Below are 15,675 nucleotides of genomic sequence, written 5' to 3'. Positions count from 1 at the left end.
CACCATCACCATCGTCATCAAAACTCACTTTATACATTTTGCCTTCGCATTTTTTTTTTCATCTCTCCCCGCATAGTTCGAGCGAAAGTAATTTCCCACAAAACAAAAGAAAAGAGCGAAAAAAAAACAATAACAAAACAACAGCATTCCATTTCTCATTGAAACATTTATTGTATTGTTATTTATATTTCACACTGAACTTTGAACTTTTCTGCAGTTTAGGTTACATTCAGATATTTTTTTTCGGTCAAAGGTCATCTTAGCGGTGGTGGTAATGATGGTATTGCTAGTTTGAATGGTTCTGGTGGTTATTGTCGTTAGGGTTATAATAGGTGTAGTGTTGATGATGGTGATGATTATATTGATGATGGCTTGTAATGGGGATAATGATAATGATTAGCTGTAATTGTGATTGGGATGATAGAAGTGATGGTGATTAGTACCTTAAAGATGATTATATTTGTGATAGTAAAGGTTATGATAGCGGAAAGTTACTGGGAGTTGATTAAATCGAATTGTGACAATATTGATTATACAAAATGAAAAGTTGTGATTTACTAGAATGTGATAAGAAATAACCTGGCATATTATAACAAGAACTGTTTTTTAGCGACTTGCCAATACTCCATTTCTTTATTATTCCCGTTTAAGGGATCATTTCACGCCATGCGCCATTATAGTGTAGTTACCCTGTTCAATTTTCCGTTTTCTGTAAATTCCGTTTTCTGTCGTGTTGTTTTCGAAGGTAAACATTCCTATCGGGTTTTTGTCATCATCGTCACTCTTAAAATACCAGTAGTAGTATTGTTTTGATGATGTGGATTCACAGTGAGGATAAGGATAATTATAATGATGGTGCTATTAATAATGATTTTAAAAACATGATAATGACGATGGTGATGGTACCGCTAACGGCATTTTTGAGAGCTTTTTTATTTATTTATTTTTATCTACTGGTAATGATGAAATAGTTATTATTTATAATATATTACGCCAAAAAAAAAAAAAAAAAAAATACACTGCCCTATGTAGATGTCAAGAGAAAAATACATTTTCCTCAATCACTGCAAAGGGATTGCAGGAAAGGACCTAGTTGCGAGATTAGAATTTATTGCAGAAAATGATAAATAGATGAAATGCTAGAAATCGAATTAATTCTTGTGGTCAGTCAATATTATTTAGTAGTATCAGTTTTATTTTTGAAGTGTTGCAATATACGTGTACATACTTATACTTTGATACATACTAACTACATACTTGCAAGTGTAGGGACGTATAGTTCCGAAATTATATGTCAGTACACTTGTTGGGTCCCACTTTTGTGCATCTGGCAACCACTTCGAAGTAAACTTCGCGTAGTTTTTTAATGAAAGAAAATCCTAGGTTGTTTGTAACAAAGTAAATATATCTTTTGATATCTATTTTTGGAAACTATGTAACGTATTTGAGCTTTCGCTTTCTGCAAATATGTTGAAAAACATGGAATAATAGTTATCATTATCATAATTTTCAAATGGGATTTCCTGGAGTTGTTTGTTCATCGAAATGAGGTGAAGTGACATTTCCTTCTTTCAGCACAAATATTATGAATTATAGCTGCATATTTCTTCAAGCGAAAACGGTCCACGCGGAGCTCTTTGTATCTGCGCCATCTAGTAGGGGCTAATCGAACTAATGAAGTGAATTATTTTTTTTTATGAATAGAATACGTAATATGTTATATTCTTTCATTATGGAAAAATTAACGGAACGCAAGACCGCAGTGAAGCTTTAGTGAATATATAGAAGCTTTATTATTGAAGAAGGAAAATAGAAATTGCATTTGTGGCAGAAAAAAGTAGGGAGCGAGATAAATTGTCAATTTCATTAGAATGAACAAGATTTTTCTTTTCTTATTTAATATTTGAGGTATACAACACAACTATTGGGAGCAGGGTCCTAGAGTTTTGATATTCACCTTCCGTGGAATCACCCAGCTAGTAGTTGCTTGAGTTGAAACAAGCAAATATATATTTTCTAGCTCAGCTGTTCGCATATGGATGCAGCTACCTCATCACAGGAACGCCAAGACTTACGGAATGATAATGGTGAAAACTATGATCAGATTTTAGCGCAAGATAAAGGGCATTCATTATAACCGAAACGAATTATACATACTGTTTCGTAACTTATCACCAAGATTTGGCTTTGTAAGCTGCATACCCACGCGTACACGCGTACGCACGCGCACACACACGCACACACTCAAACTCAAACTCACACTCACTCACTCTTCCTCTTCCAGTCCAAAGCCTAACTTTTGTCTCTGTTGCAGGAGCGCGTGTCGCCGCGGGCGAGTGATGGGGGCAAGCGAGGCCGGGGGCAGGGTGAGCCCTCCCCAGGGTGTGCCCTGAGCGCCCCCGCCGCCCACGCCCGCCCCGCCCTCGCCGCCGCCGCCATGGCTACAGATTGCGGCGTTCCTGGGCGGCGCTTTCTCTGTCGCGAGTGGGCGTGGGCTAAGTTATGGGCGTGCCTGGAGCAGCGGCCTGCGGCCAAGACCTGCGGGGCCTTGCTCGTGGGCGGCCCCGGCACCGGCAAGACCGCGCTCTGCACGGAGCTGGTCACGCCCACCGCCTCGCACGGACGCCACGCCAGTGCGCTGCAGGCGCGGCTGCTGGCGCACCACTTCTGCCACGCCCACAACGCCGCCTCGCTGAGCGTGGGCTGCTTCGTGCAGTCCCTGGTGGAGCAGCTGGCGGAGTCGCCGCTGCTGGCGGGCTACGACGCCAAGGTGCAGGCCGCGGACGTGCGCAGCGCCCTCGAGCCGTGCGCGCTGCACGCCAACCCCGACGAGGCGCTCAAGCGCGCCGTTCTGTTCCCGCTGCTGGAGCTGGACCCGCCGGACCGCACGCTGCTGCTGGTGGTGGACAGCATCGATGAGACGGACCTGCAGCCGCCGTCGACCGCCGCGCCGCGCGACGCCAACCTGGCCGACGCCAACAACAGCGGGCCGTCGCGCAGCATCGCCGAGCTGCTGGCGACGCACCACCACCTGCTGCCGCAGTGGCTGCTGCTGGTGGTGACCGCGCGCCGCACCTCGCGCTCCGTCATCCGCCAGTTCGCGGGCTTCAGGAAGGTGGCGCTGGACGACCTGCGGCGCGGCCACGTGGTGCGCGACGTGCAGCAGTACATCCTGTGCCGCCTGGACCGCGAGCCGGCGCTGCGGCACCACCTGTCGCGCGAGACGGCGGAGATGCTCAACCAGCTGCACATCAAGAGCAACGGCTGCTTCCTGTACCTGGAGCGCGTGCTGGACGGCGTGGCGGAGGGCTGGGTCACGCTCAGGGAGATCCGCCACATCCCCGGCACGCTCAACGGCCTGTACCTGTGGCTGTGCCAGCGCCTGTACCCGCGGCGCCACTTCCAGCGCGTCATGCCCCTGCTGGCGGCGATCCTGGCCGCGCGCGCGCCGCTCTCGCCCGAGGAGCTGCGCCGCGCCGTGGAGACGCGCCTGCCGGACCTCGCCGACGAGGACTGGGCCAAGCGCTGGTCGCTGCTGCGCCGCGTGCTGGCGCCCGACCACGAGCTGCGCGTGCTGCTGTTCCACCACAGCTTCGCCGAGTGGCTGCTGGACGTGAAGCACTGCACGCAGAAGTACCTGGTGGACGTGGCGGACGGCCACGCCATGCTGGCCATGTGCCTCTCCGTGGAGGCGCCCAGCCTCGACGTGACGCAGGTGCACCAGCTGGCGCTCCACCTGTCGCGCATCCACGTGAAGCCGCCCCTCGAGCACTTCCACCTGCCGCTGTGGATGGTGTCGTGCGGCGCGCCCCTGGAGCAGTGCCGCGACCTGCCGCCCCCGCGCGACCCGAGGGCGCTGAGGATCCTGCAGGAGGCGGGCGCTTCCCTCCCGGACGACCAGCCCAACGAGGACGACGAAGACGACGACGACGACGAGGACGAAGAGGATGACGAGGTGGACGAAGCCGGCGACGAGGAAGGGCCGCCCACGGAGGTGAGGTACGAGGAGCTGGAGCAGGAGGAGGAGGAAGAGGAGGAGGGGGAGGTGGAGGCCGAGGTGGAGGTGGCGGCCCACGAGAATCAGGACGAAGGCGAGGCGGAGAGGGACTCGCAGGAGCAGGAAGGGAAAGCGAAGGAGGAGGAGGAGGAGCAGCAGCAGGAGGAGGTGCGGCAGGACACCCTCGAGGAGCTGGCGTGCGAGGTGGACCTTCTGCAGATGAAGGAGCAGTCGATGGAGGAGGAGGAGAAGGAGAAGGACCAAGTCGAGGAGGAGCGGCTGCGGCAGCTGGAGGCCGAGAGTCGGGACTACGAGGAGGAGAAGGATGAAGAGTACGTGACGATGGTGCCGCTGCCGGGGCACTTCGTGGGCGAGGGCACCACGGGCGGCCGCAGCACGGAGGGCGTCAGCACGGGCCGCCACAGCACGAACAGCCGCATCAGCACGGGCGGCCGCCAGAGCACGGGAGGCCGTCAGAGCACGGGCGGGCGGCAGAGCACAGGGGGACGCCAGAGCACGGGCGGGCGACACAGCAGCACGAGCGGGCGGCACAGCAGCGACCACAGCAGCAGTAGCAGTCGGCGGCGCGAGCGTCGTCGCCGGCGGCACCGCGAGGACCCCCTCTACCCGTACCTCCGCGGCGGCCCGGTGGACCAGGTGGACAGCGGCGGCCGCTCCCTCCTGCACAGCGCGGCGCACCAGGGCGACGCCTCCCTGGTGCGCCTCCTGCTGGAGCGCGGGGCGTGTCTGGGCCTGCAGGACAGGGCGGGCCAGACGCCGCTCAACCTGGCGGCGCGACATGGCCACGCGGAGGTGGTGGCCACTCTGCTGGGCGCGGGCGCCGATCCAGACCACGCGGACGCCGACGGCTGGACCGCGCTGCGCTCGGCGGCGTGGGGCGGCCACACGGGCGTGGTCACGGCGCTCCTGGCCGGCGGTACGCAGGTGGACTTGGCCGACGGCGACGGGCGGACGGCGCTGCGGGCAGCCGCGTGGGGCGGCCACGAGGACGTTGTCGCCGCGCTGCTGCGGCACGGAGCGGCGGTGAACCGCGCCGACAGCGAGGGCCGCACGCCGCTCATCGCCGCCGCCTACATGGGCCACTCGGAGATCGTGGAGATGCTGCTGGACGCGGGCGCCGACGTCAACCACCAGGACGTGGACGGCAGGACGGCGCTGAGCGTGGCGGCGCTCTGCGTGCCGGCCAGCGAGGGCCACGGCAGCGTCGTCATGACTCTGCTGGAGCGCGACGCCGTCGTCGACCACCAGGACCACGACGGCCTCACGCCGCTGCTCGTCGCCGCCTTCGAGGGACACACGTGAGTATTGGCGACCGCTCATAAGGGGGGGAGGGGAAGGGGGAGGGGGAGGAGGCCGGGGAATAAATCCGAAATCTCTCGTATGGATCGCTATAATGGTCCCCTTAATTTTGTTGGTCGTTTGTGATGATGCAATCTGTGATATATATGATACAATATTTTTAGTAACGGTGTAGGGCATTTTAATACGGTTTCTGTCGGTGTCTCGGGTACATTGAGTTTGCCTGTTTGATCTAATGCCTTTAATCCGATCCCTTTAGAGTCTCAGAATCTGACTTTTTTACGGCCTTCCTCAGGGAGGTGTGTGAGCTCCTGCTGGAGTACGAGGCGGATGTAGACCACGTGGATCGGTCGGGCAGGACGCCCCTCCTGGCGGCGGCGTCGATGGGGCACGCGGCGGTGGTGGAGCGCCTGCTGTTCTGGGGCTGCTACGTGGACCACATCGACGCCGAGGGCAGGACGGTGCTGAGCGTGGCGGCCGCGCAGGGCTCGCAGGTAAGGGCGCCGAGCCGCGGGAGACGCCCCTGGCCCGGGCGGCGCGGGCTCTGCCTGCTGTTCTTGGCGCCAGGGGTGCGGGTGGACAGGAGGTGATAGTTGGTCTCATTTCTGCATGCAAATTCAGTTTATTGAAGCATTTCTTTTACTCCTTCGTTTGTCCCATGTTACAGGAGACCGTGCGGCTCCTGCTTGACCGCGGGCTCGACGAGACGCACCGCGACAACGCCGGGTGGACGCCGCTGCACTACGCCGCCTTCGAGGGCCACTGCGAGGTGTGCGAGGCGCTGGTGGAGGCGGGCGCGCGCGTCAACGAGGTCGACAACGACGGCAAGCACGCGCTGGTGCTGGCCGCGCAGGAGGGCCACGCCGCCGTGGTGGCGTCGCTGCTGGACGCGGGCGCCAACATCCACCACACGAGCCACGACGGGCGGTCGGCGCTGCGCGTGGCGGCGCTCGAGGGCCACAAGGACGTGGTGCACCTCCTGCTGTGTCGGGAGGCGGACCTGCACTACAAGGACGCCGACGGGCGGTCGACGCTGTACCTGCTGGCCCTGGAGAACCGGCTGGACATGGCGCGCTTCCTGATGGAGAGCAACGCCGACGTGGAGAGCACGGACCTGGAGGGCCGCACGCCCCTGCACGTGACCGCCTGGCAGGGCCACGCCGACATGGTCGCTCTCCTCCTGCAGGGGGGCGCGCGCGTGGACGCGGTCGACAAGGAGAACCGGACGCCGCTGCAGAGCGCGGCCTGGCAGGGCCACGCGGAGGTGGTGCGCCTGCTGCTCGAGCACGGCGCCAACGTGGACCACACCTGCTCGCAGGGCGCCACGGCGCTCAGCATCGCGGCGCAGGAGGGCCACGAGGCCAGCGTGGCCGTGCTGCTGCAGTACGGCGCCAACCCCGCGCACTCGGACCGCTGCGGGCGCACGGCCATCAAGGTGGCGCTGAAGGGCGGCCACATCCACGTGGCGCGCATGCTGGAGGAGAGCCTGATCCAGCAGCAGCAGGCGGGCGGCGTTGGGCGGGGCCTGGCGGCGCCCTCGTCCGTCGGCTCGGGCTCCACTGCCGAGACCAAGCCCTGCTCGGCGCTGCTGTGCCCGGGCCTGACGGCGTCGCCGGCGGAGTCGCCCGAGTCCACCTTCGAGAAGCGCCGCTCCGTGGCGTCCCTCGGCCAGCACTCGTCCTCCAAGTCCTCCGGAAACCTCACCACTTCCACACATTCCTCGGGCGGCCCGCGCGCCCCCACGCCGCGCGAGGCGCACCTGCAGCAGCACCAGCAGCCTCTGGCGCCGCCCGCTCCGTCGGCGCCCCCCGCGTCGGCCATGTCGCCTGTTCTCAGCTTCACGCAGCAGCTGCAGCAGTGCGGGCGCGGGCGCGGGCGGCGCCACCCGCCCCCGCCGCAGCCCGCCCTCACCCCGCTCGACGAACCCGCGTCGCCGCTCTACGCGTCTCCGCCGCTGTCGCCGCTGAGCGACGGTCCGGGCGGAGGGCGACACTTGCCGGCGGGCGCCATCCTGGAGGACGACTACACCGTGCCCCTTCAGCACTCCGCGGTCAGGCCGCCGCGCCCCTCCGCGCCCCCCGTCAGCATCACGCCAGAGGTAAGCAGCTGCGGCTTTGCGCGGCAGACCTTCGGGCTCCGCGACACCCTAGGGGAGAGGGGGTAAGGTCCCAGGTTTTCTTAGTTGGGAAACGTGTGTCAGAGGGATTCACTCTTCGGTTAGTAAGCCTCTGCGCATTGCGAGCCTTCCCCGGCTGTCGAGCGCAGCTGTGGTTTGCCTCGGCGGAAGTTTCCCTTCCTTAGCAGCTTGCATGAACGCTCCAGAGATTAGGCTGTGGTTGATATAAGCGCTGCGGTGTGGTTTTCATGGCTGCACTAACTGCCGTAGGATTGCCTGATGAGAACTTATTAAACATATGCAAACAGGTGTCCTTCCAGGTAAGACTGAGTAATCCGGCGCCCTTGTGACGCACTTCATGTCCTTCATTATTTTGCAAGATCGGTCGTCGAGGCGGCGGCGTCCTCAGCGGCGGTGGAGGCGGAGGCGGCGTCGTGCCCGGGCTGGGCGGCATCCCCGGCATGGGCGTGAGCGTGCCGGGCGTGGGCGGCGCAGGCTCGCCCGGCTCCTCCGGCTTCACCTTCACTCAGGACCAGCACATGCGCATCATCCTGGGCACACGATCCCCCGAGCCGCGCCCGCGCCGCAATGGCATCGTCACCAACCCCAGCCTTAAGGCCGCCCATGCGAAGGCCGCCCACCTCCTCAGGAACGGCCTCAGTGGTCGCCCTCGACAGCCACCAGCGAGGCCCAACGGCCTGCCGCTCAAGAAGGAAACGCCGCTATGACCGTAAGTTGAGGCTTCTTGCCGGGTCGACGTCGGCCCAGGACTTGCAGCCTGTCACACACGACTGTGGAGTCGACGGTTCCCTCACGCACGCACTTGCACGCAGTACACCCTCACTCGTTCATCCCCATAGCCATTCACGTGCCATCACTCATCCATTCAGTCACTCGTTCAGCCTCGTAATCACTCACCGATTCATTCATTCGTTCATTCTCACTTATTCAATCAACCAATGATTTACCTTCTGTCAATCATACACTAACACATCCTTAACTATTAATGAATTCAGTAATCAATCACTTATGGTGCCCATCATCTTTTACTCACTAAATTCAGTCATGCACTCTTTCTGTCACACTCACTCGATTACTCACTTGTCCACTCAGCCATTCATTGCCAGACTCACCCATATGCGTGCTTCACAGTTACAACTTAATTTTCCCTTATAGACAGATCAGCACAAATAAGCAAGATTAAAAGTGCAATTGACAAAATGGTAAATTATTGAAATATATATCCAATGATTAAGGATTTGTAGGACAATTTTGAACTTCAGCTGTCTTAGTTATCTCGATACTTGCAAATTAACTATAGTATAATTTTAGTTTGTTATATGGTTTTGAATTTTGGTAATTTTAGTGCTCTTGCAGTTTGACAGGTGTGGTAGTAACTCATGTGAAATGCTAAAGAGCTGAATAGAAATGCTGAAGAGCTGTTGTGGTTTATGCGTGGTTTATGCATGCATGTATTTACTGAAGCTTTTTGGCTAATTTAGCCCTGGGAGAGGAGAAATAGAAATTAAACACATTGTAACAGTTGATTTTACTTTTTACTTAAATAGATTATACACCATGAAAATGGAATTATAAATAAAGGCCAATAATTTCTGCTGAAATATTATTCATAGAATGTAAATGGTCTATATACTCCTATCAGCATAGGAAAAAAAATGCCATAAAGGGCAAGACTAGCACTACACCTATTGAATATATATACATTTTCTTTGATATCATGAAATATCATCATCTCACATACTTGCAGAAAGACGAGGATGGAATGCAGTGATTCCCGGCCACAGCACCAAGGATTCCAATGAAGATGCACCACTGTTACTACCGACTACTGAAGAAATAAAACATTGTCCACCTGAAGAGCAGTAAAACATCACGGATAAGCTTTGATGCCTCAGGATAGCGACTAGAAAAAGAACAGAAGAATAGTGTTCTTACTTCTGACAAGCCTCTTGCAACAGATACATACAAATAAGGTATGGAAAGCAGTTTATTTTATATTGTTATTATTTTTAGATTTGTTGATATATATATGAATCACTTTCTTCTAGTGTTTAAAGAGAGATTTGGGAAAATATTTAGTTAATTTAGCAGACAAATTGAGTTTCAACTGATTGCAGTTTAGTACCTCTAAGTTATAATAATACATTAATGAGCAGTGAAATTATCTGAACCTTTTTTTTCTATCCAGGTTGTTTCTGGTGTGGGTCAAAGAAAGCTTTAGGAAAAGTGAATGAAATTAAAATGCAGGCTTTCTTACCAAGACTTGTAGGACATGAAAGAATGCAGACACGTCAGTTCTCTGTTGATGGTAATAACTTCTATCATAGTAGTGGATAACTAGTTACAGAACAAACAAAGACTATGATAAGAATGAGTGCAACAAAGCAGTGATATCGTAACAGTGGTGGCATCTTTAGTGTCATAATGAGATTCAGAAGCACTCGCATGAAGTTCAGGTTAATGAACCATGGAAAGTGCTTGTGTTTGCAAGGGTAACCACACCCATGTGATTGGAAGTTTATTTATTAGTCAATTTTTCTTTTTCAACTTGAAAATAATACATTGTCTTCTGTTTTATTAATGAGTGAAGGTGAATATTGGTCATTAAAAAAAGGTGAAGAAGAAGAAGAAAAAAAAAAAAAAGGCAGAGGAAGTTGACTGGTAACATTTGCAAACACAACTTTGGATCTCTGTGTCACATTTACCGTCCTGGTGCCAAGATAGTGACAATGCTCAGTACAGCGTTTTATCCGCTTGTCTGAGACCCCACACCAAAGTTTGTGCAAGGTTGGCTTGTATGTCAGTTTGAAATCAAGATAAATTTCCCCATCACTGTAATTATGTTCAACTGGATGCGAATTTTGGATTCCTCAGTTCTCAAAGCTAAGACAAAGTAGGACAAAGGATGCACAGATTAGAAAGATAACAGTATGAGTGAAATGATAGTACTTTTTCTTTTAATTTTATTCTACCATCATTCTTAACGATGCACAGATTGCATGAAAAGTGATAAGTCTTAATCAAGATCTCAAAGTGGTATACAAGCACATCCAAGTGTGTATTGTTGCCTGTTGTATCCTAACTGTATATAGCGGAACCTATCCTAGTCGTGTAGTTCGCTGTGCTGTACCCCATAATGTGCATTTGTAAAAAGTATTCTCCAGCACATGTACAGTTAGCAACATAACCTTTCATGAACATATTACAGTGTGCGATGTAATAATGTACAGCTCTATAACTACGATAATATAAGAATTTGGTTAGTGTAATATGATATTAAAAGGAGAACCATGTCGCTGTGGGGTAAAAAAAAAAATTTGTTTCAGCCATTTTCATTTTCCTTATACACAATAAAGGAAAAAAGAAATCTGTTTTGTTAAGTAACATCAATTTGTATGATTTTACTAAAGTTGTTTACGAAGAAAAAGTAATGCAATGGCAAATTTAAGAAATATACGTTGTTGTTTTTTTTTCTACTGTAAAGATATATATATATCAATGTGCACAAATATTTGGTACATACTAATTGCTGTGAAAGAATTTCTACTGAATGGAAAAAGAAAATGTATATTTAATGATTTTTTGTGGTCTTTCACTAATAGTTGACATGTATAGGTAAAATAACACTACTGATATTGTAAGATATCAGCTTTTGGATTAAGTTATTATTTATTTGGAAGAGTAGAAACTAAAGGTACATTTTGTAATAATTAAATTACTTAGGGCAAGATCTAAGTATGTTTAATTGCAACTGTAGTGTTCACTATCATTTTGCTTAAATTGTATAAATAATGAGTGAGAAGCCATCTTCTTTATCATTTGATACATATCTCATTTGGTATTGTATATCTTAGCTCTTACTTGTGAAGCAGTAATGGAAAAAAACGGACTCACATTAGGAAGTTTACTGATGTTGTGTTAATCACCTTTTTTCTATTATGTGCTATTTATGCTTAGAATAAATTTTGTATGTGTGGGAGAAAAATAGTTTATTTATTCATTATTTCACTACGTATAACAAGCTAGCAATATATTTATATGGTTAGTCTGTAGTGGGAAAAAAGTGCTCAGAGAAAAAAGGAAAACAGTTATATCAATTTACTTCAGTGTCACAAAACATTCATGGCAGTTGTGGTCATGGAAATGCAAGATTCTAAAAAGAAAAAGGTGGATACTTCTTTAGATCAGCTCGCTACTTTACAAAACTTTGTAATACAGCTAATTAATTGTGCTCAGAATTAGAGTTGTAATAGGTTAATTTTCAGGTATATTTTGAAATGACAAAGAGCATATAATCATTCTACGTATGAGCTCATTTGTTTATGGTAGCTTCTTAGACGTTAACATTGCTTTTTCAGTACCTGCAAGCTCTGAAAATAATGGTTTGTTTAGTTACACTACCATAAGCTTCATTTGGAAACCAGTTAAAAAGTGATATGGTAAACTATTTTCACTAGTCACTTCTGACGTTTGACTATTTGGTCAGACTGAAGAAGAAGGCCTTGTTGATATTGTGTAATGATGTAATGGGAGTCGTTTCCATTATGTAGTAGGGTATTGGATGGTGTATTCCCTGCAGTTTCTGATTCCTTATTTACCTTCTGATAAGCATCTGATAAGCAAGCTTTAGTTCAGATTGAGAAGCAGAATTTTTTTTCCTAATTTAATGTTAATTACACAATGCAAGTAAATTTATATTCATATCTGAATATGCATTTTGTAGTCTGTACGTATGAGTGTCTTCATCTGTAGACTTGTTCTACAGAATTACCCTGTATTTATTTTGTACAGTATTTTGTAATATGTAAAGCTTATTTCCTTACATGTTACATGTTGTAGCAGCAGTAGCTTAGCTTCAAAAGTTCAGGCCAGCTTTAATATCTTTTTGTTGTATTTTATTGTAAGGACTTATCATGTCCAAAGTGAACATTCATTTCTGATGTTCTACTATGGTGACAATGCCAGAACCACACTGCCAAGACTGCAGTGGGTTCTGCTCTCTTGGTACTGTATTATTGATGATACAGTACAATATAATACAAGCAAGTGAAGAGTAAACTTACCCCCCTCTTTTTTTTTAGCAGGTTTGTCTCAATAAACATTGCTGGGGCATGTGGACTATAAAACGCTCAAGCTTTGTATCTAAACACATTTTTGAGTTGGTGCTTCAGTACAGAAAAAAAACTTAATTGTTATTCAATTCTTGTTGTATCAAGTAGGTCAGTTGTAATGGCCTAACATACTGGCATTGTAGTCAGTATTATATACACACAAAAACAAAATAAAACAGGATAATTGACTGTGCATCATGTATTATGATGTTATGTTTGCATAACCAATGTTCCATGTAGAATGAAGCAAAGTATTTTACAAAGAAGTGAATGAATCAGTCAAGACAAAATTACCGTAAGTCAGTGTTCCCACTAATATCTGTATAAGTCAGGATTACCAACATATTTTGTCAGAAAAGCATTCTACAGATTGATGCCAACAGAAGCTCTTGCAATTTTCCATTCAGGTGAAACTTTCAGAATTAGGGATTTCTTACAAAATCTATATAGACATTAATATCATTTTATTTTATTTTTTTTATACCTCAAACATTTTTTTGGTTCCATATATTGCACTTCTCTCTCTCAAGTGATACTATTAAAAAGCCATAGTGCAGAAATACTGCTCTTTCTGTTCATGTAGCCTTTGGCTGTAATCCTGTTTAACGATATGTATTGTTAGGCATTACTTGATGTAATTCCAAGAACAGTGAATAAATGATAATCCTGTTGGCATGGTTGTTTTACAGTTCCTGATACATTCCTTATGGTGCATGTATATGGGTACACATCATATAAACATATAAAAGCCATATCCAAATACTCCTAACATTTATTGAATCTTACGTTTTTTGAATGAACTAGTAAAAATGCAGATTGCTTATTATTTTTATATTTGTAAATTCATGTATCTTCTATTAAGAAATGAAAAGAGAACATTTACAATAAATAATATTTGGGGCATGTTTTCTTTCCATAGAGAAAAAATAAAATTGCAAAAAAAAAGTTGCCTTCTTGCCAAGTAATGTAAATAAATCAAAGTTGGAACCTAAACTGGAATCTTTGTTCCTTGTGAAGAATTCTGTGCAATAGGTCTAAAGACTAATTTTTTTTTCACCTCTGATTGTTGTCTGTCTGCCAAAGTCAATGTTTGTATACCTACCTGAGATTAGTTATCTTTATCTGTAAGCATGCCTGGTGTGGTCTCTCTTTATGTTTGGCTGGCGTGGTCTATGCCTATATGCCTGCTTGAAGTTGTCTGCGACTGAATGCCTGCCTGAGGTTGTCTGTGTCTGTATGCCTGCCTGAGGTTGTTTGTGTCTGTATGCCTGCCTGAGATTTTCTGTGTCTGTATGCTTGCCTGAGGTTGTCTGCAACTGAATGCCTGCTTGAGGTTGTCTGTGTCTGTATGCCTGCCTGAGTTTGTCTGTGTCTGTATGCCTGCCTGAGGTTGTCTGTGTCTGTATGCCTGCCTGAGGTTGTCTGTGTCTGTATGCCTGCCTGAGGTTGTCTGTGTCTGTATGCCTGCCTGAGGTTGTCTGTGTCTGTATGCCTGCCTGAGGTTGTTTGTGTCTGTATGCCTGCCTGAGATTTTCTGTGTCTGTATGCTTGCCTGAGGTTGTCTGCAACTGAATGCCTGCTTGAGGTTGTCTGTGTCTGTATGCCTGCCTGAGGCTGTCTGTGTCTGTATGCCTGCCTGAGTTTGTCTGTGTCTGTATGCCTGCCTGAGGCTGTCTGTCTGTATGCCTGCCTGAGGCTGTCTGTGTCTGTATGCCTGCCTAAGGCTGTCTGTGTCTGTATGCCTGCCTGAGGCTGTCTGTGTCTGTATGCCTGCCTGAGGCTGTCTGTGTCTGTATGCCTGCCTGAGGCTGTCTGTGTCTGTATGCCTGCCTGAGGCTGTCTGTGTCTGTATGCTTGCCTGAGGTTGTCTGTGTCTGTATGCCTGCCTGAAGTTGTCTTTGTCTGTATGCCTGCCTGAGGTTGTCTTTGTCTGTATGCCTGCCTGAGGCTGTCTGTGTCTGTATGCCTGCCTGAGGTTGTCTGTGTCTGTATGCCTGCCTGAGTCTGTCTGTGTCTGTATGCCTGCCTGTGTCTGTATGCCTGCCTGAGGTTGTCTGTCTGTATGCCTGCTTGAGGTTGTCTTTGTCTGTATGCCTGGCTGAGGTTGTCTGCAACTGAATGCCTGCTTGAGGTTGTCTGCAACTGAATGCCTGCCTGAGGTTGTCTGTGTCTGTATGCCTGCCTGAGTTTGTCTGTGTCTGTATGCCTGCCTGAGGTTGTCTGTCTGTATGCCTGCTTAAGGTTGTCTGCAACTGAATGCCTGCCTGAGGTTGTCTGTGTCTGTATGCCTGCTTAAGGTTGTCTGCGACTGAATGCCTGCTTCAGGTTGTCTGTGTCTGTATGCCTGCTTAAGGTTGTCTGCGACTGAATGCCTGCTTCAGGTTGTCTGTGTCTGTATGCCTGCCTGAGATTTTCTGTGTATGCCAGATTGAGGTTTGTATCTGAGGTATCTGCCTGCCTGAGGTTGTCTTGTGTCTGTATGCCTGCCTTAGGTTGTCTGTCTGTATGCCTGCCTGAGGTTGTTTGTGTCTGTATGCCTGCCTGAGGTTGTCTGTGTCTGTATGCCTGCCTGAGGTTGTCTGTGTCTGTATGCCTGCCTGAGGTTATCTGTGTCTGTATGCCTGCCTGAGGTTGTCTGTGTCTGTATGCCTGCCTGAGGTTGTCTTTGTCTGTATGCCTGCCTGAGGTTGTCTTTGTCTGTATGCCTGCCTGAGTTTGTCTGTGTCTGTATGCCTGCCTGAGTGTGTCTGTGTCTGTATGCCTGCCTGAGTTTGTCTGTCTGTATGCCTGCCAAGGGTTGTCTGTGTCTGTATGCCTGCCTGAGGTTGTCTGTGTCTGTATGCCTGCCTGAGGTTGTCTGTGTCTGTATGCCTGCCTGAGTTTGTCTGTGTCTGTATGCCTGCCTGAGGTTGTCTGTGTCTGTATGCCTGCCTAGGGTTGTCTGTGTCTGTATGCCTGCCTGAGGTTGTCTGTGTCTGTATGCTTGCCTGAGTTTGTCTGTGTTTGTATGTCTGCCTGAGTTTGTCTGTGTCTGTATGCCTGCCTGAGGTTGTCTGTCTGTATGCCTGCCTGAGGTTGTCTGTGTCTGTATGCCTGCCTGAGTTTGTCTG

The 15,675-nt window shown here is 49.4% G+C and overlaps 1 protein-coding gene across 2 annotated transcripts in view; it reads left to right on the top strand.

Moving 5' to 3' along the window:
* Window positions 1–13,238, top strand: part of LOC113823304 (ankyrin repeat domain-containing protein 50-like) — a 92,395-nt gene extending 79,157 nt beyond the window's left edge. For both annotated transcript variants that reach the window (XM_070119520.1, XM_070119521.1), the window contains exons 2-7: window positions 2,315–5,316; window positions 5,613–5,811; window positions 5,985–7,415; window positions 7,814–8,163; window positions 9,202–9,427; window positions 9,643–13,238. In XM_070119520.1, coding sequence (XP_069975621.1) covers window positions 2,438–5,316; window positions 5,613–5,811; window positions 5,985–7,415; window positions 7,814–8,161 — 4,857 coding nt within the window. In that variant the 5' untranslated portion in view covers window positions 2,315–2,437 and the 3' untranslated portion in view covers window positions 8,162–8,163; window positions 9,202–9,427; window positions 9,643–13,238. The remainder of the gene's footprint in view (window positions 1–2,314; window positions 5,317–5,612; window positions 5,812–5,984; window positions 7,416–7,813; window positions 8,164–9,201; window positions 9,428–9,642) is intronic.
* Window positions 13,239–15,675: the final 2,437 nt, after the last annotated feature.

Source organism: Penaeus vannamei, unplaced genomic scaffold (genome assembly GCF_042767895.1).
Source record: "Penaeus vannamei isolate JL-2024 unplaced genomic scaffold, ASM4276789v1 unanchor293, whole genome shotgun sequence".
In the NCBI taxonomy this organism is placed as follows: domain Eukaryota; kingdom Metazoa; phylum Arthropoda; class Malacostraca; order Decapoda; family Penaeidae; genus Penaeus; species Penaeus vannamei.
Note: the sequence above shows the minus strand (reverse complement) of the source record. Positions and strands in the feature narration are given on the sequence as shown.